Raw genomic sequence first — 22,787 nt, forward strand, 5'->3', positions numbered from 1 at the left:
ATTGGAGGTGTCCTTAAGCGAAAGTGTAACCCACAAATCCTCAGCAGACGACTGGAACGTCGGCTGCGGGGTCACAGGTAGTTCCCGACGGGTGGCGATGAGCACACCGCCCCCGCGGCTTTGACCGGTCAGGGCGAGATCCCGGTCCCGCCGCCAGACCACATACCGGTCGTCGAACAATTCCGAGTCCAACACACCGTCCACCAGCCACGTCTCCGTTAGAATTATTATGTCAAAAGATGCCGTACTAAGATTACGGTAAAATGTAAAAGTTTTAGACCTCAACCCCCTAACGTTCTGATAATAAATACAAGGATGTTTATCTATTACTGAACTACCCATTTGAGATTAATTTAATGACTAAAATTGAGTAAAAATAAAAGTAAATATAATACTGCATCACCCAACATTGACAAAACAACGGTATTCTCATTATGAAAAAAATACTAGATGCTTGCGAGTCAATCATACAGTTATAATAAGCCATAAGGACGTTGTAATAAGCGCGAAAGAATAAATGATTAAAGGCAATATTCAATGAATATAAAGAAAAGAGGTAGGTAGTGAACAGTGAGCGAGGCGTAAACAAGAGGTAGCAAATGCAGATGGCGATAAGACCGAGCGCAAAACAAAAGACTGCCCAGGTGGGCCGGTCAGTGATCGTCAAACTTGGGCAAGTTCGCTTAATGTTAGTATTAAACAATAATAACAAAAGCAAAAACGTCAAGCAAGTGACATAATTAGACGATAAATTGAAAATACACCAATTTAAAGCAATTTGTTTAAATCTCGTTCGGTATTAATTATGTGCACTTTAGAATTGTCGTCTTTCCGTACGTGAATTTTAGAGTATCTGACCCACACGTAGAGGTATCCCTTCTGCTTTAGTGACGATTTAACTAGTGACAATAGTTTCTTGTTCTCGGGTGTAAGGTGGTCATTAATGTAGATTCTCTGGGTGTTTCCCTGGAAGCCGATTTCCTCCGCCGCGAGGGTCTTCTTAAGTCTGGCTGCCGCTACTAAATCTTCTTTGATATGCCGATTAATAAAGCTCACAATTATAAGCTTATCACTGGAGTTGTGAATAGGAACTCTGGATATGTGGTTAATATGGCTCTTGTCCACACGAAAGTTCACAGCCGTACAAATATCCATCATGATTGAGAAAAGATTTTCGTTCTTCTTTAATGGGACTCCTTTTATTTCAATATTATTTAGACGCATCTGCTGATTAATTAACGCGCGTTCCTCTTTCATTAGAAGTATCTCTTTGTCCTGCGCCTGGAATCTGCCACCGACTTCTTCCAATTCAGGTATTCTTTGCTCCACTTCAACCAGACGTTCGGAAAATTCATCTAACTTCGCACTTGCAAAGTTGAGGGAGTCTTTGACCTCAGACAATTCAGTTTTGAGGATTCCAACATCTCGAGCCAGTCCAGGAATACTGGAGAGATGCCGTTCCATGCTTAGCAGTTTATTCATGACGTCATCCAGGTCAGTTGCTTTGGCTGGAACTGGTAACGCCTCCTTCTTGTCAGCTGGTTTAACCTGAGCCGGGGATGCATCCCTTCGACATTTATGACATTTCCATGCCGATCTGCGGTCAGCTCCAAGCTTTCTATATCCCGCCTCCGTAATTTGAGCACAGCAAAAACCTATTTCGTTACGACAGCTCACACACTGAGCGCCGTCACTAATGACTTCCTTACAAAAGGCACACTGCATATTTAATGATATAAATTATAAAAGATTGAGAACCACTGGCAAGAATTCAAATAAAGTGAAGTAATATTGTGCGCATGTGCGTTCGCGGCGAGTGCGAGCACCGAACTTTTATAAGAATCCTGTTTATAAAAGGTATATAAAAGTGCCGATATATCTAAAACTATGACATTTTTATTCAGGCTAAATTTGCCTAATCTTTAAGCCCATTAGCTGTTAGGTATATAAGTCTTGGCGTTAGTTTTAAGGACACCGTGTATAATATACTTATATACATAGGAAACATCCAAAACTCAGGAACATATATCCATAATAAACATACAATTTAAACCCGGGATCTCCTCTGTTTCGTAGGAATGACCCTTCCTACGAAACAGAGGAGATCGACTAGGCTAGGAAGCCATTTGAATGATGAACTTAATATTCCATCAAATAAAATACGTAGGTTTTTCACAACGTCATAATTAAACGTGGAAAGATTTACAATCTAGGGTGAGGCTTGAACTCGCGTGTCTGGATCACTAGCCCATCGCTCTACCAACTGAGCTTCCGAGACTTCACTCGAGGACAGCGAATATTTCCACCATAAATATGCGCCTTAGGCGCCTTTTTCACTTTTAATTTATTTCTAAGCTTTTTGGCATCGTTTGCAGACATTTTTGCTTGATACAAAATTAATTTAACATTACACACCAACTTGTACTAATATAATGATATTATCATTCACAATACCAATAAAGTAATCAATAATAACTTTTTATGACTGAATTACATTACATTTACACAATTACATTACCGCCATTAAATAAAGTTTCACCGGTCACTTAGCGATGTAATAATAAAGGCCGTTAAAAGGCGGAATACCATAATATAACCTTTTTTATGATTATTATAAGGGCTTTATTCGGTTAAGAATTAATGCTAGCATTAAACAGTGGGCGGTGGAAGTAATCCTTACAGTTATTAATAACGGTCGCTTCTGGCAAAATGCCTTGGCATTTTTTTGGGATTAGGTGACTAAGCGGATTCCAGGCTACATCAGCTAGCCCTAAGGATTTCCATAACGACATTTGTGTGATTCAGTCATTTGGCTATTCATAAATTAAAGTCTTGATTTAAATCAACAAATACTTCATCTTCCTCACGTTATTCCGGCATTTTGCCACGGCTCGTGGGAGCCTGGGGTCCGCTTGACAACTAACTCCTAGAATTGACATAGGCACTAGTTTTTACGAAAGCGACTGCCATCTGACCTTCCAACCCAGAGGGAAAACGAGGCCTTATTGCGATTAGTTCGGTTTCCTCACGATGTTTCCTTCACCGAAAAGCAACTGGTAAATATCAAATGATATTTCGTACATAGGTAAGCTGGTCTAAGAGTACGCATCCGATAAGAGTACGCTACACCAAAATCCACGAAGCTGTTTAGGATACGGGCTTATGTCATATTTTCAAGTGAGCGGGTGGCCATTGTGTCTCAGCGCGGGGCACGCGCTCAGGCACAATGGCCACGCGCTCAAACACAATGGCCACGCGCTCACAAAAAAGAAACAATGGATTTTGTTTAACAGATTAGGGTCTTTGGCGTAAAAATCATTTGAGAAGATTCAAACTATACACTATAGCATAGGCACCACCACAATCATAACTCTAGCTAAGGTCAAGCGGTAAAAGACTAATTTTGAGTTAAACTATTTATTGATGGACTATATAAACAAACAAAAATTATTATTTATTTTATTTTTATTTTATTATAATTGTTTACATGTATATATTTTAATTTTAACTCCTAGTTGTATGTTACTGTTAAATAATCAATGTACACTACTTCGATTTATTTTAATACAAGTGACACACCGGTCAACAGCCTCACTAAAGCTGTAATCTAAAATGGTAGTATAGATTTGAAACTGAAATTGAAATTGAAAACAACAACACACAAGCAAAATGGAGTATACTTTCGCAGCGCTTTGTACGTCTTTTTACTAAGAAGAAGACTTTTTGCAATAACTCAAAAACGGCTGGACCAGAATATAAGTTTTCGTTGAAAGTATTTATGAAGCTTTTGTTTACGGTTTTTTTCATATTTTTTGGACCCATGGTTCAAAAGTTAGAGAGGGGGCCACATTTTTTTTTCGGAGAGATTATTTCCGAAAAATGGTTGTTTGAGACCCTTTTTCATTTTGAAAGACCTATTCAACGATATCCCACACTATTGAGTTAAAGCGAAAAAAAAATCAAAAAAATTAATATGGGACATAGCCTAAAAAAAATTTTTTTAGATTTTATTTTAGACTTTTTCTGATTGGTTGATTTATATATCCATGCCAAGTTATAGCTTTCTAGCACTAACGATCACGGAGCAAAGCCTCGGACAGACAGACAGACAGACGGACATGACGAAACTATAAGGGTTCCTAGTTGACTACGGAACCCTAAAAAACAGTTAGTAATAAGTGTTTATAAAAATAAACATAACACCTTTTTCTACTGATATAAAGCTTGCCAGAAGCACGCAATATCGCGATTTGTGTTCCATAACAGTCTCTCAATTGACTAATTTATGGTGAAGTCGTAAATTACGCTTATTTTCCTTAGGAACTCGTGATAAAATAAGTTTTGTAGAACTTTGCTGTTATCAAAAGGTGCGAAATGAGTTTTGTTTGTGTGTGGCCTCGACCTTCCGAGTAGGTATTAGTACAACGTAGGTCAAAAACGTTTAGGAAGATCAGCGTCTTTTCCGTTAGTAAACGTTACAAAACTGAAGATTAGATACATTTTTCTAAAGGTGCATCCACACCGTAGTTAACTTTTGTCAGGCGTGTCTCACTCCGCGATTTCGTCGTGCCGCTACAAGTACGTGCGGCCGCCCCCAATTCTGAGGTTTAGTCATAGTAATTGCCGCGTACCGCTACGGAACGGACGCCTGTTCGCGCTTGCGCCACCTAGCGGTCATATCTGTCGTAATAAAAAAAAGCGAGTAATAGACGCGTTTTGTTTGAGAATGAATCTTGTGTACCTAGTACTATTATTTATTCTGTGCTTTTGTGCAACTATTGAGCAGCACTGTCCAACAATTAGTAACTAATGTTACACTAAGGTTCATAATCTCTTAAATCTTAATAGACTTTCGGTTCGATTATCTCCCAAAGTATTTAAACAAAAAATGATCTTAAATACCTTCAAATCATTTTTAAACCCCTATTGAATGATGGGGCACAAATTTATGTACGTTAATTTTCTATTAAATTTCACGAGAATATTCTCGGTAACTTACGAGAATTTACGGAAATTTACTGAAAAATATCCCTAACTTAGAAACTCTTTTATGTATTATGTTTTCCCTTTGTAATATCACTAAGAAAATTGCAATATAATCATCAAAAAATGTAAATTTCCCTAATTTTCACGTCAGGAGAATATTACGGAAATATTCTCAGTAAATTACCGAAAGTTTCCCATAACGGAAACTTTCCACTCGCCCATCACTAGTTACCGTGTTGTGTGTAACATTCGTTGCTACATTACTGCCGCGATTATAATTTAATCAGTCATTTTATCGCCAGTGTACTGCCCATTCTGTACCATATATTATTTGTGTATTTGTGTATTCTATACAAAAAAGAATAAATACATAAAGCTCATTGGCAAATTTTTCACGCACTACAGGCCTCCATACGTGACCTCTGACATGGAAATAGGGTCATAAAATACGTGTCACCTTATAAGTTTTCATCAATTTATCATCTCCACATGGTAATATTTCACCCGGAAGCCGACTAATATGTCAGCTTTAACCTCAGGGCTCATTACAGTCACTTGGCAAGCACGAGCGAACACTCATAGGCTCGAACCAAGCTAATGGTCAAATTACTACGAAAATACGTCCTTAAAAAAACAGTACCTACTGCACTGTCCCTAGGACACCAGAAGTTTAGGATTGGAGTTGCTACGGGACTTGGCTTCAACACGCACCACCACTGTCAATGCCCAGTGAGTCACTGATGTCTACCCCCACCTGCATTAGGTGTGGCGTATGCACCAGAGATAAGACATAGCAAAACTACAACTACATCTCACTTAGCAATCGTTGCAAGCGAGATGCGCAGATTTTTTTTTATATGAAATACTTAGCAATTGAAATACACCAGGATGTCGATTCTAATTTAACAATTTGTCATGGTTTTGATACGACCTTGATGATTAAAGCCCTTAAATGCATGATTTTTTGTTTTTGCTCGAAATTAATATATGTGTCACATAATTGTTTACTGATTCCGGGAAAAATAATAAATGAAATTAAAACATCGATTTGCACTGCTAAAACAGTGTTAGAAGTTACATTAGGTAAATCATAATTTATGTAAATATACAATTATTGCTAAAAGATATACGAAAAATAGAACTAACGTTAGAAATTTACACTATTTATGTTTATGATATACCTATAATGAAGATTTTAATAGTAGAACAATTGCAAATTCCGAAAAAGGCCGCTTAAATAAATCACATAGGTAATACTAAAAATCATCAACTTTTCCAAATTTTCCAATTTTTCCGCCATTTCGTCTTAAAACAAATGTAATTAAACAACTAAAATAGGTACTGCGCAAAGAATAAAAAATCGAAAATGTATAAAGTTACTATGAAAAGGAATAAATCGATTTAATTAATCTAATTATGCATAAAATTGTATGTTTTTGTTCTGCATCCATCACTATCTATGTATGTATGGTTAAGATGCATTTCACGCATGACTTCCACTTCATTTCGCATGCACCAATCAAGCGGAAGCGGTCTTTAAGATGGTATCAAAATAAGATCAAAACCGTAACGAGTTGTTATATTTGAATGTGGCTCAAGGAGGGTTCCCTCTAAACTCGATTCGCTACCGCTCTCGTAAGCAAGCGAAATACGCCAGGGAGTTGGTACAATGATGATAATTTTGACCTATTTTCCTCGACCTACTTTGTGATCAAATTTTATTCCCACTGTGTCATGCATAAGATAAGATAAGATAATGTTTTATTGTCAACATTGTGTAAAAAGTATAATATGTTATAAGTTAAGAGCCAACAGGAGTGGTCATTTCTCCATACAAACGTACTCGACTGTTTCCTCCCTGGTTTTTGAAGCTAGAGGAATGATTTTTTCAACACAGATTAATATTGTCAATATCTGTGTCGGTGTGTTTTGCTTTTTTTGATATTTTTGTTTTTTAAGGCGCTAGAGCCCTTCAAACATGGCCAAAAATGGCCTCACTGACTATGCCGCAATGAGAGGCGTGGTATTCAAAACTGGTATCAATTAGCCAAAAAATCAAAACAGTCCGACACAGACAATTTCATAATCATTTAGATTTCCAAATTTGGTTACGATTGCTTAAGTTTTGGAGGAGGAAACAGTCGAGTACGAAACCTCGATTTTTGAGATTTTTACGCAGGATTTTTCGCCTAAGCTGCAGTTGTCCTTATCGCACTAATTTTAGGGGCGGGGTCAAATTTCTAAATACGTACACGGACAGAAAAGTGATGGGCAATAGTCGACATTGAAAGTCGATAATCTAGTGATGTGATAAGTTATCGATAAACCATAACAAAGTCGCGATTTGCCTCTTAGTAGGCGAAGTAAGTAAAGTGAGTATGCACTTTGGCCTCAGGGGATATCGTTTAACACTATTTATTATTCCTTGGTTCATACAAAGCTGAGCTGACGCACTAGCTACGAGATTAAGTCCTGGCTACCCCCCAAAAAGGGAGGGGATAAGTCGGCTTCTGCGGTCCAGTTTGCCTCTATTTCTACCTATCTCTTGATATGAGATCAAATTTGGTATAAATTTTGTGTAAATTAGGGACGAATAATTTATTTTAGAAATAATAGTTTCACATTTTCATACACAAATCTGAATATACGAACGAAAAATTAAAACTATATATAATTTTTGGTCACAGATTTGCTCTTTAGAAGCAAATTGTGGTGATTTGCACTAAAAATTAATTACACAATTTAGTTTATTCATTCTTTATTTAGAAAAGTATCAGTTCTAAGTACGTATTATTATATTGCTTTATATTTTACAATTTTCACTATTATTCAAAAATTTATTTTAAACAAAGTATTAATTTTATTGAAACTTTTGTGACGTGATCTCATGAAAGGGGCTCCACGAGGCGAAATACTTTTTACGCCAATTTTTTTTTTTTTTTTTTAATTTACAACAAAGACGAAAGTTCGAAAAAAATGTGGTTACTTAATAATTGCCTAACTTGTTGAAAAAATTACTTTACATAATATCAATTTATAACCGTAGTATATTCCATGATATGTTTTAAATACACCATATTATTTCCTAATTTTTAAAAGAATATTTAATACCTTTAAAATAATATCTGTCTGTCTGTCTGTCTGTCAATCTGCCTGTCCGTCTGTCACCAGGTTGTATCTCGTGAACCGTGATAGCTAAAAAGTTGCAATATTTACGGATGATGTATTTCTGTTGCCGCTATAACAACAAATACTAAAAACAGAATAAAATATTTTTTTAAGTGGGGCTCCCAAACAACAAACGGGATTTTTTGCCGTTTTTTGCGTAATGGTACGGAACCGACTCGCACTTGGCCGTTTTTTGTTAATAGCTTTGAACTTTTTTTATGTGGGAATAAACGCTTCGAATACATTTTTCTAGACATCATTCTGAATCCAATGAGGTATCATACGTATTTTTAGGAGTTAGTATCTCTATTAGTGGCAGCCGTACAAGCCCAATTTCAAAGAAAAACCGCAAATCGATGTACAGGTTAGCCGTTTGGCACACGCATACTAAGAGGTCAAAACAAAATTTTTGACCCGCAGTTTCTAAAAAAAATCCCTTAGGAGGGGTATGCTGAAACATTTTTTTTGTATGAAAAAAAAAACATATTTTTTTTCCAAAAACCTATCGTGTGTGGTATCATACGAAAGGGCTTTTTGAGGCGATTCTAAAATTATACCACATCATTACATTTTAGCCATTTTTTTGTAAATTAAAACAAATAGAATTTTCAAAACACACCAAGTTTGGGGTCAAGTTAAAGGGTTAAGTAGAACTGTGTCACTTTGTATTGAAAAAAAAAACTAAATAAATTTTTTATTGCTTTTTTGGGGTTACATATGAGGATATCACGTATCATTTGTACAAAAAAAATTAGCCATATCGTATCTGGAGGAGCCCAAACTTGGTATGTTTTGAAAATTCTTTTTCTTTCAATTTAAGAAAAAACCGGCCAAGTGCGAATCGGAATCGGGCGCCGAGGGTTCCGTACATTACATAATTTAAACAATGTATTTTTATGTGAAACGTGAGTGAAAGGTAAATTGCGGTTTACGATTTATAACGTATTAAAAAAAAACTACTAACTAGATCTCGTTCAAACCAGTTCTCGGTAAAAGTTGGCAAGGTAATGTACATCATATATTTTTTCAGTTTTATCATTCTCTTATTTTAGAAGTTAGAGGGGGGGTTACACATTTTACCACTTTGGAAGTGTCTCTCGGTCTCGCGCAAACTATTCAGTTTAGAAAAAAAATATATGAGAAACCTCAATATCATTTTTGAAGACCTATCCATAGATACCACACACGTATGGGTTTGATGAAAAAAAAAAATTTTTTTGGGTTTCAGTTGTATGGGGAACCCCTAAAATTTTTTTTTTCCTATTTTTGAGTGAAAATCTTAATGCGGTTCACAGAATACATCTACTTACCAAGTTTCAACAGTTCTTATAGTTTCGGAAAGAAGTGGCTGTGACATACGGACGGACGACAGACAGACAGACATGACGAATCCATAAGGGTTCCGTTTTTTGCCATTTGGCTACGGAACCCTAAAAATGGCTAAAATGCAATGATGTGGTATATTTTCAGAATCGCTTCAAAAAGCCCTTTCGTATGATAGATGAGAAGTATACGATAGGTTTAAAAAAAAAAAATTTTTATACAAAAAAAGGTTTCAGCACTCCCCTCCTAAGGGAATTTTTTTTAGGAACTGCGGGTCAAAATTTTTGTTTTGACTAGTATATACGTGTACCAAACGGCTAACCTGTACATCAATTTGCGGTTTTTTTATGCGAACAGCTTACACTATTTTTTTCACCACCTTGAACCTTTTGTAGACTAGACTATTGTCCCAAAATATTGGGCGACGACCGGTCGTCTGGCCTAGGAGGTAGTGACCCTGCCTGTGAAGCCGATGGTCCTGGGTTCGATGATATGATATGATGAGCACAGATATTTGTTCCTGAGTCATGGGTGTTTTCTATTTGTATTTAAGTATTTATATATTATGTATATCGTTGTCTGAGTACCCATAACACAAGCCTCCTTGGGCTTACCGTGGGACTTAGTCAATCTGTGTAAGAATGTCCTATAATATTGATTTAATATTTATTATTATTTATTTATTTATTGGGTTTCATATTTATTCCGATCAGAATTAGGAGCTCTTCAAATTATACCTATTTTTATCAAAATCTGACACATAAATAAAAAAACGGACCATCAATAAAACTGTATAATTACATCAAAGTAAGAAATATCACATGTCACATGTTTATTTATTATGATAATTTTATCTAACCTGAGGCTTTCTTTTTTTCTATTCAACGGAGCCGGAGAGCGGCAAATTTGTTTTTCAAGACGCTTGCTCGAAAAGATCTTATTTCATGCAGGTGTACTGAAGGGAAAAGGCCTATATTGTTCCCGCGGGAGTTATAGCTTTCTTTTTTAATTAGGTATGTCACTAATTCATACGAACCAAGTAAGTTATAAGTAAAATACTTTGTTTAAAATCAAGGTATAAGGGAGTTTTACTTTTAAAATACTCACGACTATAATTTAATATTTTTGTTTATCATATTTAAAAATATTTAATTGGATTAATTTAACAGCCGTTATCTTGTATGTTTTTATACAACAATGTTTTCTTGTATGTCCATGTTATGTTATGTTTTTTTACTATTCTGTAACTCGAAATGTTAATTAGATTGCAGGTTGTAGAAGGATATTGAATTTAGTTACTAAAAACGCGAGCGGCGTGAGGCCGGCGAGGAGCGCAAATAACGTGCGCGTCGGTGTGCGTGCACCACACACACTGGGATAGTCCCTCGGTACGCGGTACCGCCCCCGTCAGCGCGACGACGATATTCTCTTTCAAATCTCAAAATTGAGTTTGGTCTCGGCTCCTGTTGGCTCTTAAAGGTATCAACAATTTTGCTCATTTCGATTTTGGCATTTGCCATGTATGCTATATACGTATATTATGTTTGGTAGCATGATGCTGTAATTTCATAAGGTGCAAGAACAATAAAATTAATGTATTTGTTCACTCATTTGAACTTCCAGTGCCAACGAAATACAACAGAATTAGTAAGTAAAGTAGTATATATGCTATTAAAGTAATTTAATTGTGCCTAAAGCTTGAAATTCTTGAACGACTAAGTCTAAATACCTTTTCAATTGGAACTAGTTTTCTAGTAGTATAGAAAACTAGTTCAGATTGAAAAGGTATTTATAATATAAATAAATATTAAAATTTTACTGCAATACAATTATTTAAATTGTATTGTATAGGTAAAAGTTAGTTAGGCACATTACAAAGTGAAATACAATATTATAAGTATGTCAAATTAATTAAGTTAAGTTCACTTCCACTGGCTAGAACAAAATAAGTAATTTTTATATGATTTTTTAGATTAAATTCCTTGTTCAGATTTGATTTTCATATTAAATTTTGATATACATATACATAGATATAAATGAATAGAAATCTAAAATAATACCATAACATACCGCACAATCTAAAATAATGCCATTCAAGATCAAACTCAAACTCATAATATGCTTTATTCAAGTAGGCAACAAGCTCTTTCGAATATTTAGTCGCACTTTACATATAATTATATTATCTTAAGCTATTATATCAGAGCAATTTATTGATGTTATTATTAATCCATTATAATATTGAACTGTTATACAGATGAAATAAAATTATGAAAACGGATTATATCGCGTATATTTCATGAGTAACTATCGCGGTAACCAAGGACAATATTATGTTATACTGATGTCAAATCTTTTATAGAATTTCACAGTTAATATAATTATAATATTATTATTGAAACTGCAAACCCACAATGCGACCTGTAGAGGACAGCCGGACAGACAAACGAGACTCGAGACCATTTTTACCCAAACTAAAACGGATACCTTCACTCTCGCCTAGTCAAAATGTGTCGACCCACTTATTTCCGAGCATATTTGTGTTCCGTCACGCACCTTCCGGTTTCAAGTTTATTTTTAACAAGACCGCCTAAACTGGCCGCCCAAAGCTGGGCAGATGTCACGTTCTAAAATAACACCGCTCCTAATAAGCTTGTTAGCCATTTGCGTCGGTCTTTACACTAAAGGGTTTAAAATCCGTATACAGGATGGGAATTTTAGATGGGTCAATAAAGGACTAAAAACTACCTACAAATTTTTATATTAAAGGAAAAATGGAAAAGTTCACCACCTCCGGCAAGACTCGAACTAGCGATTTTTTTTGTATTCATTGATGTTCCAATCACCGATTAATGTAACAATTAGTAGTATCGCTCGCTGACGTTTCTGCTTGATAAAAAAATATTTAAAAACTGGAGCTATTATTTTCATATTACAATTATGAAGCTAAATACACCAATCATGGCCCATTCTGATTTAATAATTTGTTAAGGTTTTGATCTTGATATAACTTGGACATAAAGCTGATTGCTACGTGCGAAATTCACAGGGGAAGCGTGTTATTAGACATCTGGCTCGCACCATTGGTGCTCGTGAGATGTACTGTGAGTCATATCAAGGTCGTCGTGTGAATTGCATCATAACAAGGTCAAGAGTTTGACAAATTGTTTTATCAGAATCGGCTTCGATGCGTACGCAGCTTGGCTCTGCTTCCCTACGTTCCCTGCGTTCACTTACCGGTTGTAATGTATATTATGGTATTGAAAGCTGTCACATCACTTGCGTGTCCACCGCATTACGTTACGGACACGCAACGCAATTGATGTGACAACTGACATATTATTCCAAACATTACAATCACTATGTGCCCGTGCGCGTCTATGTGGCTGCTGCTTTGTGTGCTGCGTAAAGTCGTGTCGAATTGCGCGTCTGGTGTGTTATGGTCTTTATGAGGTTATTTCTCAACTTTTTAACACATCAATTGAATCAATTTTTAATTATGAAGCAGATACATCTGCTAGTGATGTATGCGCGTCCCTAAGGCGTGTAAACAGAAAATAATGGAAATATTTAGATAAACATCCGTAGCTCGGTTGGTTAAGAGCGTTCGGACCGGTGCGGTGTTCCGAAAAGTCGCAAGTTCGAGTCTTGCCGGAAGCATTGAATTTCTCTGTTTTTCTTTTAAAATGTTTTTTTTATATGAACATGTTTCATTTGGGTATTAGGTGTCATAAAAACATGCTCAATCATATCAACTTATAACATCAGTCTTCATTCCAATAAGTACCCTTACACTTTCGATTGCCATCCTGTATAAATAATCATATACGGCAAGCCATTTTTATGTCATTACGTAAATGTGTTGTTAACCTAGTGGGAAGTGGGACAAAATAATGTTGGGGTTCATTTTACATTAAAACTAGCTTCTGCCCGCGACTACTTCTGCGTATAACAACGATTTATGTGACAAAATTATCCTATTTATGTAAGGACATAAAAATACTCCTTCCTAGCTATTTTTATCTAAATCGGTAATGTCCCTTTTCAGTAAACTTTACGTCAGAAATGTCTTAACATTGACTTGTAACCAGCGAGAAAAACTACTTCAAAATACTGGTTTATCTAACCTGCCACTTTTTAAGGTGACTCCCACAGTTGATCCTGGTATAAATACATAACCTTGCCATCCGAAAGTCACCTTTAAGCAGATTCATCTTGCGGCCCGGGGCTACAAGGCAAAACCGTATTTGTGGCCCTCATAAAAATGTACAATTTCTAATTTAGGCCACAAGATGACAGAACCTACAACGCGGGAACATACAAGGCGGCAGCACCTGCTTTAACGTGAAGTGTCAATGTCACGTTTATGCTTTCGATTTAGGCCACAAGATGGCAGATTCTCCAACGCGCACGGTCCGTATAAGCAGCGTTTAAAATTAGTTCAACACACTTATTTAAAATAGCAGTAGAATAATGTAAAAGCAGTACATGTTCTAAAGCAATTACACTACTTCCTCTAATCCCACTACAAATAGTACGAAGGCTGCGAAGCCTTACACACTTCCGCACAACCTCGAGGGTAATTCAATTACCGGGGTTTGCATTAATCGTTATGTAATTGCTTATGTATATGATCATGCGATATTACGTTTTTTTTAAGTCAATACAGGTGGAAACAATATACCTATAGATTTAAATTGCAATTAAAGCGTCTTTTAATAGGGATATTACGCGAAACTCTGCGCAGGGGGCGCCACTACCACAATCTGATGGTCTACCGCAAAACAAGAAAATCGAAATTTCGTTATCTAACATTTCTGTCACTCTTGTATATTTGAGCAAAAAGAGGCAGATAGCGAAATTTCGGATTCGCGTTTCCCGGTAGGTTCTCTGTAAACAAACCGCCTTGGTGCATCAATGTTATATTTTATTATCTCTGAAAACTTGTCAAAAAACTGTAATAGGGACAGTATGTATAAGTTACTCTATGGTTTACTAAACGGGCTAGTGGTGCACTCTGGTGGCAGAACATTGCAGTAATACCCCCTATTAGTAAAGCATATTATTGAATACAAGAATTAGATGTTTAGTTATTTTGTAATACTACTATTAAAATTGAATTAGTTTCTGGTAGTCTATGTTACTATACCCTTGCAGGGTTCATGTTGAGACTGTATTTAATTAATAAGATCCTCTGAACACATGAAACGCAATAAAATATATGAGTATATACTAAAAATATAACTACCGTCCGCCGCCGTACCTTCGTATGTGTCTGACAATTGCTATCGGTGGTTTTATTTAGTCATACTGCATATTTTTACAAAATAGGCAATTACCTAGATACAGTTTTATACTGATACGGATCCGAAAAATACAATTCTAAAAATATTTTAACACTAACTGCCCCTCGCTTTCACTACAGACATGGATCGATACGTCCGTGCATTACAGGTAATGCACAAATGTATACAGCCATCCATTTCTGACGTCACGTAGACGTGACAGAGTAGTTTGACGGTGCATGTCATGTAATGCACGGACAGTATCTATCTTCTTCCTTGCCGCATCCGGCAATGGCGACCCCATTAACAATTCTTATCCGGATTATGAATTGTCCTAATGTGGCTAGCAAAACCAAACTTTGTCTTGAAGGCGGTCACAGGATGCGCAATGGAGTTGCCAAGTCAAGTTGCGGGTACGTTGCGGGTGTACGTGTAGGAGGGCTTAAGTCGTGTCTTGCGGATGACGCTTAGCATCTAGGTCTTCTAGTTGCTGCTGCTCAAATTGGTCTACATTCCTAATATGAACACTAGAACGCCACTCCGATCTTTGTAATGCAATGTCCTCCCAGCAGTCAGTCGGTATACCACAAGCGACGAGGTTGGTAGAGCTCCGAGTATTAGATATTGCTTTGGGCAATCTCTCATTCTCCATACGCAAATCAGCACGGACAGTAAAAGTGTTAACAGCTGAGCCACGCTGATGCATCGGGTGTGAATTGTAGCAGGTCTTCTCTTGGTCTAGTGAATGAGTGCAGAGGGCAGCGGTCGATAATGAGTCCTATGTTTTGGATGTCCCTGCCGCATTCACATAAGGCCAAGTCTATCCATCCATAATAATCAGCGTCAAATATACTTATAACAACCCTCGTAGTGCATTGAGGGTTAAAAAGGAAAGTTCGAAAGCGGAATACGCCAGTCGTCAACACAGCTCCATCTATCGGTAGTAAGTCTCGCTTAACTTCATAAGTTTCCTGGATGATGTTTCCAATACCGCTGTGAATTTTGCGCTAAGTTTAAAGAAGTTTAACTTGGAGTATTTAATCTTCAATAACTTTTCCTTAAGGCCGAGAAATAAATGTTCCGAGCGAATTATTTTGTAACCCCCCACGCCAAGGGTTTGACGCCAATGTCTGCCCGTGGGGTCTCCTTCGGAATCCCTAACAATTAGCTTAGCTAAGTATGATTGATATAAGTCGATCCAGCAGTTTGAAGAGTCAGCTCTTTGCCAAAGTATTTTCAAAAGTATGCAGAACCGTATTTGCGCATGTACGACCAAGTCGGGCTAAAACGAGAGTCTAAAGTAAGTATTTCGCTACCACTAAATCCTTACCTTCATCCAGAATAAAAAGTTGACTCAAACGTTACCCTCTGGTACAAATGCCTGTTTTCATATTGAAGATGAAGTTGTTTATAAATAGGTACACAATTGTGAGTCTTATTCAAAAGAAATAAGGTACGGTATAAATAAAGAACAGTCGGATCGGTATCGCACTAAAGTTAGGTTAGAATCACGGGTGTGAAGTTCGTAAGTTTTATTTTATTTTTGCTAAACTTTTGCGTAACATAGTTCGGAAATCCAAATTTTTGTGTAGGTAAGTAACAAAATATTTTTTATTGTTATGCAAACATTTATTTTAGTGTACCTTTAAAGTCACCCTGTATGTTTTAGACAATGCGAATAGTACATTGTGCAACGTAGGTTACCTATTAATTACTCAAATTAAATATTTTTGAACATAAACATAAACATTAAATTGTAAACGTCAGTATTTTAAAACTAAAACTCATTTATGGACATTTTCACTTAACCACCATTTTGCCAGACCATTTAGTTTTTCTCGAAAATCCATCAACTTTTGGGTTATTTCTGCTTATAATCACGAGAACTATCGATTTAAAAAAATATAAAAAAGGTTTCAAAAAAGATGTCATTTTTGTAACGCATTTTCACATATATTTTGTATGGACCGTTACAAAACTGACACGCAAAATTTGTATGAAAAACTGGGGACACTTTTACTTTGTCTTATTAAATAGTACTCGATTCTGAGTCTAAATAACCCAAAAGTAGATGGTTTTACAAAAAGAAGTAAATGGTACCATTTTTTTCTGAAAACCCCCTTATATATGTGACATAATTAAAAAAATGCTTACATGAAAAAAGTTCTCGATAGGAACTAACGCAAATTTCGCCACAAAGCGAATAAATTTATTTAGCTTTTGCACAGCCTTATAAATATACGCTAAACTTTTAAATAAAAGCCATTTTTACTAAAAACAGAGCGGCCATTAAGGCTGCCAAATAAACGACCACAGCAAAAACTGGTTCAAGGTTCAGCTTAATCGTTTTCAGCGTTATTTTTCATAACGGAGCTGTCATATGCAAAATTATTCAACTATTTCGGGGTGTGATAAATGACAGATAAAAATTGGTTTTATTGAAAAGTAGATTATCTTTTATACCAAAAAAATTGCGATTTTGCAATTATTGACGTACTAGCTTAGTTATTAGAAATTGGCCATAAACAAAACCCTTCTCGGAACAAGATATATTGGCATTAATATTTGTGGCTTTCCATCAGAGAAGCACATAAAGCATAAGGATTATTTTTATCCGGATTTCTGTTGTAATTTTAGTTAGAAGTAAAAGTAGTTATTTTTATTTAAAACTAGTTGGAAAACTTGATTTTGTACTACCTATAAAAAACAACCTTTGAGACGTAAGTATTAGTTAACAACACAATTATTCCTGCGTCCATACTTAACTCTGTTTGCGTTAAAAAAAGTTAAATAAAAAGAAATTGTTACATGAAAAACATTGGAAAACAAGCTATTTTTTTAGAATGTTATTCAAGGACCTATTATTACCTCCATAGATTGCGCAAGGAAAGACCTAAGCCCTCCTACGTGTATATGTAAAATGCGGCCGGTCAACTCTACTGTCGTGAGTGTAAAAGAGTTTTTAAGAGCAAGTTTGGCCTGGCCAGCCACATAAGAGCTCATGAGAGGGAAAAACCTTGATTGTTGAGGTCGCCGTCATCGAAATCGATGTGGAGGAGAAAATACGAGTATTCATGAACAAGAGACTAACTACAAATGTTTTAAGTTATAAATAGGAATGCATAACACTTTCACCGCCTGGAGAGTTTAACTACTACAAACCTATCTCACTACATAGCAGGAAAATGCTGCTACGGTGTTACACGAATCCACGCGTAACGTGGCCTGGTAAGGCCCCGAATAAAAGAACTTGGCCTTTGGCTGATTCTGATGCTGATGAATATGTTTTTTAGGGTTCCGTACCCAAAGGGTAAAAACGGGACCCTATTACCAATTTACTAAGACCCGCTGTCCGTCTGTCCGTCTGTCTGTCTGTCACCAGGCTGTATCTCATGAACCGTGATAGCTAGACAGTTGAAATTTTCACAGATGATGTATTTCTGTTGCCGCTATAACAACAAATACTAAAAAAGTACGGAACCCTCGGTGCGCGAGTCCGACTCGCACTTGGCCGGTTTTTTTTCTGTCATTAGCCTGCGCGTAGAAAAGGTAGTTCATTTTTGTTAGTACTTAATGGCAAAATACCAGAATTTTAAGTCTGAATGCTGCACTGCTCACCGTATTAAATAGACATTTATTGATTCGTTTTTTTTGATGCGAACGAAAGGCACCGTCAGTAGACGGGTGGTACTAGAATTAGAAAATTAAACCTGAAAATAAAAATAACGCACTTGTTTTATTTTTTAATACCTACGTTGAATCGGTGCTTTTAATTATAGACTCAAAGTTTATAAAATATGACACATTAAAGATCATTTTAAAGCGTACACAAAAGTTGAAGTACTTATTTCGTTTTTTGAATAAAAGCATACAACATAAAATATTACATAAAATATGGATCCACGCGAACTAACAAAATGTGGATCTTGATTATCTAAATAAATAACTTTTATTATTATTAGTAAAGCAATATTTTCAAATATCAGAAAATACCAATTAGTTTAACCAGCTAAATGCATGCAATCAAGACTTGATTTCAATCAAAAATGTAAATACTCACTATTTAATTTAGTTCATTTGGTCAAACTGTGGTTGGATTTTATGTTAATTAAAAACTAGTTAAATGGATACACGCGCTACTTTTACTACCGAAAATTTTAATTCAATTGTATTTATCGGTAACAAATCGGAAAACAAGACAAAATATATGGAAATGAGGGTAAATAGTTAAACATTGACAATTTAATCAGGCTCCATTGAGATTGCAATTTCGATTGTTGATTATTTATAGGTATTAAAACAATGAAAACAATGGCTTAATAGTAGTTTATGACTATGTGACGGCTACATAATTAAAGGCATTGCAAACTTGCTTTATCTATACGAATATCATAAAATCTTTTTGATGTGTCCAGGAACCGCATGCTACGACCATCATTGTGGTATTTGATCACACTGTTTGCAATTGACATTTGTGGTATTTTCTATAAAAAGGGACCTTATTGTCGATGGCGCTTACGCCATTATAAACGATGATCCGATATAAATACAATGCCGCGCGACGCTGTGCGGCGTAAGCGCCATCGACAATAAGGTCCCTTTTCATACAAAAAGCCCCATTTAATTTCGAATGAAACGTCATCTCGACTGATACTAGAAATGAGGTTAAATCAAATACCTTTGTTTTTCAAAGATGTTCGATATTCGAATGGACGTTAGTAAAAGCGAGGTTTAGACTAGCAAGAACTTGCATGAAATTTTCATTACATTGCGGTATCTGATAAACATTTTGAATGCAGTTTACCTTAGTAGTCAGCAATGTAACGTAAATTGCATGCAAGTTCTTGCTAGTCTAAACCTCGCTTTACGCAGTATTATTAATATTTTCACAGGTAAGAAATTTGTTTTATCAAAACAGTTTATGTTGGCCATAATTTGCGGTTTATGATATGAGTGTAGATAAAACTTATCATTTACTTTAAAGTAATTTGCTTTAATCAGGTATTTACTTTAAAAGAATATGTTTTACCACATTCTGATGTTTTAAATCCCAAAAAATGAATGGAAACTTTAGTTGCTGATGCATTTAAATTTAAACTTCACTCTTTATGGTAATGTATTTTTTGCCCTTTTCCACCTTTGAAAAAAGTACACATTATCATTTATCAAACAGCTAAGTAAAGCAATTCACTTAAAGACTAAATCCAGGAAAAAAAAGTCGTTAACCGCGCTGTCTTGCAGAGGTGAAAAATGCCAACACTTTCATAAACAAGAGTTATATTTTTGCTCTCCAGACGACCATGCATCATGCAAAACTAAACTGACACCGGCATTAAATTTCATAGCAACATTATGCCCCGTTCTCCCCCCGTTTTTCTTCGTTTAAGCGGAAAGGGGAGGGCCGCTTCTCCATAAAAACGTAGTCCCCATTTTCCTCTCTGGATCATCATCTTCCTCGCGTTGTCCCGGCATTTTGCCACGGCTCATGGGAGTCTGAGGACCGCTTGGCAACTATTTTCCTCTTTGGATATTAACATTATAGAAAATATTTTTACATAATTTGATGTGTATTAAACATAGTTATGCCCCTTCGTTTGACTTTTTTAGATTTATTGATTATTATTAATAAGAGCAATTATTCACAAACTTGTTAATTCTAACTGTTATAAAAACATGAAATGAAGGGGTATAGCTGTGGTTGATATACATCAAACTGTGTCAATATATGTTCAATACTGTATCCCTAGTGTAAATTTCATTCGATTAAGTGTCATTTTGTTTGGGATTTTGAGTTTCCAAAACGTCCCGCTTGGCGCGCTATTCAAAATCCCATACAATAGATACAACGCAAACGCGAACGCACGTCACGCTATGGAATGAAATGTGCCATTTTCAACCAAAAGGGTTATTGTCGCTTGTCAGTAAGTCGTTATTTCCATATAGCTTCAATTACAAATGAACCTTATCGACAACCGACAATGTGGTACCTTTTGGTTGAAAACGTCACAAATTTACACTAGGGGTTCTGTTCTGTTAATATCCAGAGAGAAAATAGTACGTTTCTATGAACAGGCGGTTTCGCGTGGTCGTCCCCTTTGGTTTTAAGCGCGGCAGCATGGAATGTTCATCCCATATTTATTTGCATGCAGGATAATACTGCGTAAATGGAGAGGGAGGGGGATTATGTCATCATTTGCCGCAGGCCTAATATATTCCGAACGCTTAGTTCCGACCCAGACTAATCATATCACCTCCTGTGAGGTTGTCAAACATTTGCTGCTGTTTATTAAATATTAAATGTGCTAGTAAAATCGCTGTTTGAAAAAATAAATAAATAAAACCGGCCAAGTGCGAGTCGGACTCGCGCACGAAGGGTCGTATTCTGTTTTTAGTATTTGTTGTTATAGCGGCAACAGAAATACATCATCTGTGAAAATTTCAACTGCTCTAACCATCACCGGTTCATGAGATACAGCCTGGTGACAGACGGACAGACGGACAGACGGACAGACAGACGGACAGGACAGCGGAGTCTTAGTAATAGGGCCCCGTTTTTACCCTTTGGGTACGGAACCCAAAAAAACCACTATCTTGAGCGAGATTCGAAATCTCGGCTTAATTTTGGGTTCTTCAAAAAGAGTGCAGATTTTTAAAAGACCAGCAACACGGTACGTGGCACTTGGGTGACATAGGGCTCTACATATGGTATAATTTGTCTTTGATTTTTTCATGATTTTGCCACAATTTCACTTCGATTTGTCAGCAGCAACTCGTTAGATAACTTTGGTCTTATTCTAAGGCTGCGTATCCACCAGAGATGTGCGAGGATGCGTAGCGAGGGATGTGTTTGTTAAGAACTAATAGAAAATTGCCTACTAAAGCAGCTGCGCTGAGCGAGGATAGGTAGTACTGAAATAAAACTATGAAAACGGATTATATCGCGTTTATTGAATTTATAATATATCCCGACGTTTCAAGTTTTATTTCATGAGTAACTATCGCGGTAACCGAAGACAATATAGGTAGTAGTGGTTCTATTGGTTCTTAACAAACACATTTCTCGCTACGCATCCTCGCACATCTCTGGTGGAACGCAGCCTTACGGTATTGCCATGTCACCGTGTTTATGGCTGTAAAAATGAGATTGACTCGCCGATTTTAGTTAATTCGATTGACCGATCAAATCAGGAGGTGCGGACTGAAATATGCCAATTTTCGACGCTAGTATGCGCGTTTGTGTACGTGTGGACACTATTTGAGATTGACGCCAATTTTATTATGATCAAATTGGCAATCTGGTCATCCCGTCTGGACGGACATTTAGAGCGCAATACTACAGAGTAGATAAAGTTACCGCATCAAAGCCACAAAGGAGTGTACAGGTTTTTAAAGGGTCGGCAACGCGCATGTAATATCTCTGGTGTTGCAGGCGTGCATAGGCTACGGTGACTGCTTACCATCAGGCGGGCCGTATGCTTGTTTGCCACCGGCGTGGTATAAAAAAATTACACTGGCCAATAATGCTCGCTGAGCTTTAGGAATCCGGGCCTGATTACAGAAGATGTCTAAAGTAAACAATTAAATGGAAGGGCCTCGGGGTCTGGGGTGGGAATATGATATCATAATTGTACTTACGCGACGCGTCGAGTGTTTGGCGTTAAGCGATTCGTGGGTGAAAGCAGCCGTATTGGATTTGTGATGTCATTATTTTTGAGTATGGTTTATATTGTGGTGTAGATGTAGAGCCTTTATAAGGGCCACTTGCACCATTCACTATCCCGGGGTTAACCGGTTAAACCTTGAGTAACCATGGTTACCAGTACAATTTGACACTGCGTTAACGGTTTTATTGTGTAATAGAATTTTAAAATTGACAAACAATTTAGCAGATTTTTCAGGGTATCACTTTTTTTCTAACCGTCGTCATATTTTTCTCTATCGACATTTCACGGTAGTTAGGGCGGTGCTGTGTACACATCGCTCACAGATTTCTCTATTGGAGACACACCTTTATGTTAAGCGATG

The 22,787-nt window shown here is 36.5% G+C and overlaps 2 protein-coding genes across 2 annotated transcripts in view; both read right to left on the minus strand.

Annotated features, from left to right (window-relative positions):
• Positions 1 to 22,787, minus strand: part of LOC134748603 (sodium/calcium exchanger 3-like) — a 143,378-nt gene that overhangs the window by 68,741 nt on the left and 51,850 nt on the right. The gene's annotated exons all lie outside the window — the stretch shown is intronic.
• Positions 701 to 1,755, minus strand: LOC134748289 (uncharacterized). The gene has a single exon (XM_063683023.1). The coding sequence runs from the start codon at positions 1,723 to 1,725 to the stop codon at positions 769 to 771; it is 957 nt and encodes a 318-aa protein (XP_063539093.1). The 5' UTR covers positions 1,726 to 1,755; the 3' UTR covers positions 701 to 768.

This window comes from Cydia strobilella, chromosome 16 (assembly GCF_947568885.1).
Source record: "Cydia strobilella chromosome 16, ilCydStro3.1, whole genome shotgun sequence".
In the NCBI taxonomy this organism is placed as follows: domain Eukaryota; kingdom Metazoa; phylum Arthropoda; class Insecta; order Lepidoptera; family Tortricidae; genus Cydia; species Cydia strobilella.

Excerpts from the sequence above, each read along its gene's own strand:
- LOC134748289 (XM_063683023.1), bottom strand. The coding sequence starts at position 1,725 with ATGCAGTGTGCCTTTTGTAAGGAAGTCATTAGTGACGGCGCTCAGTGT.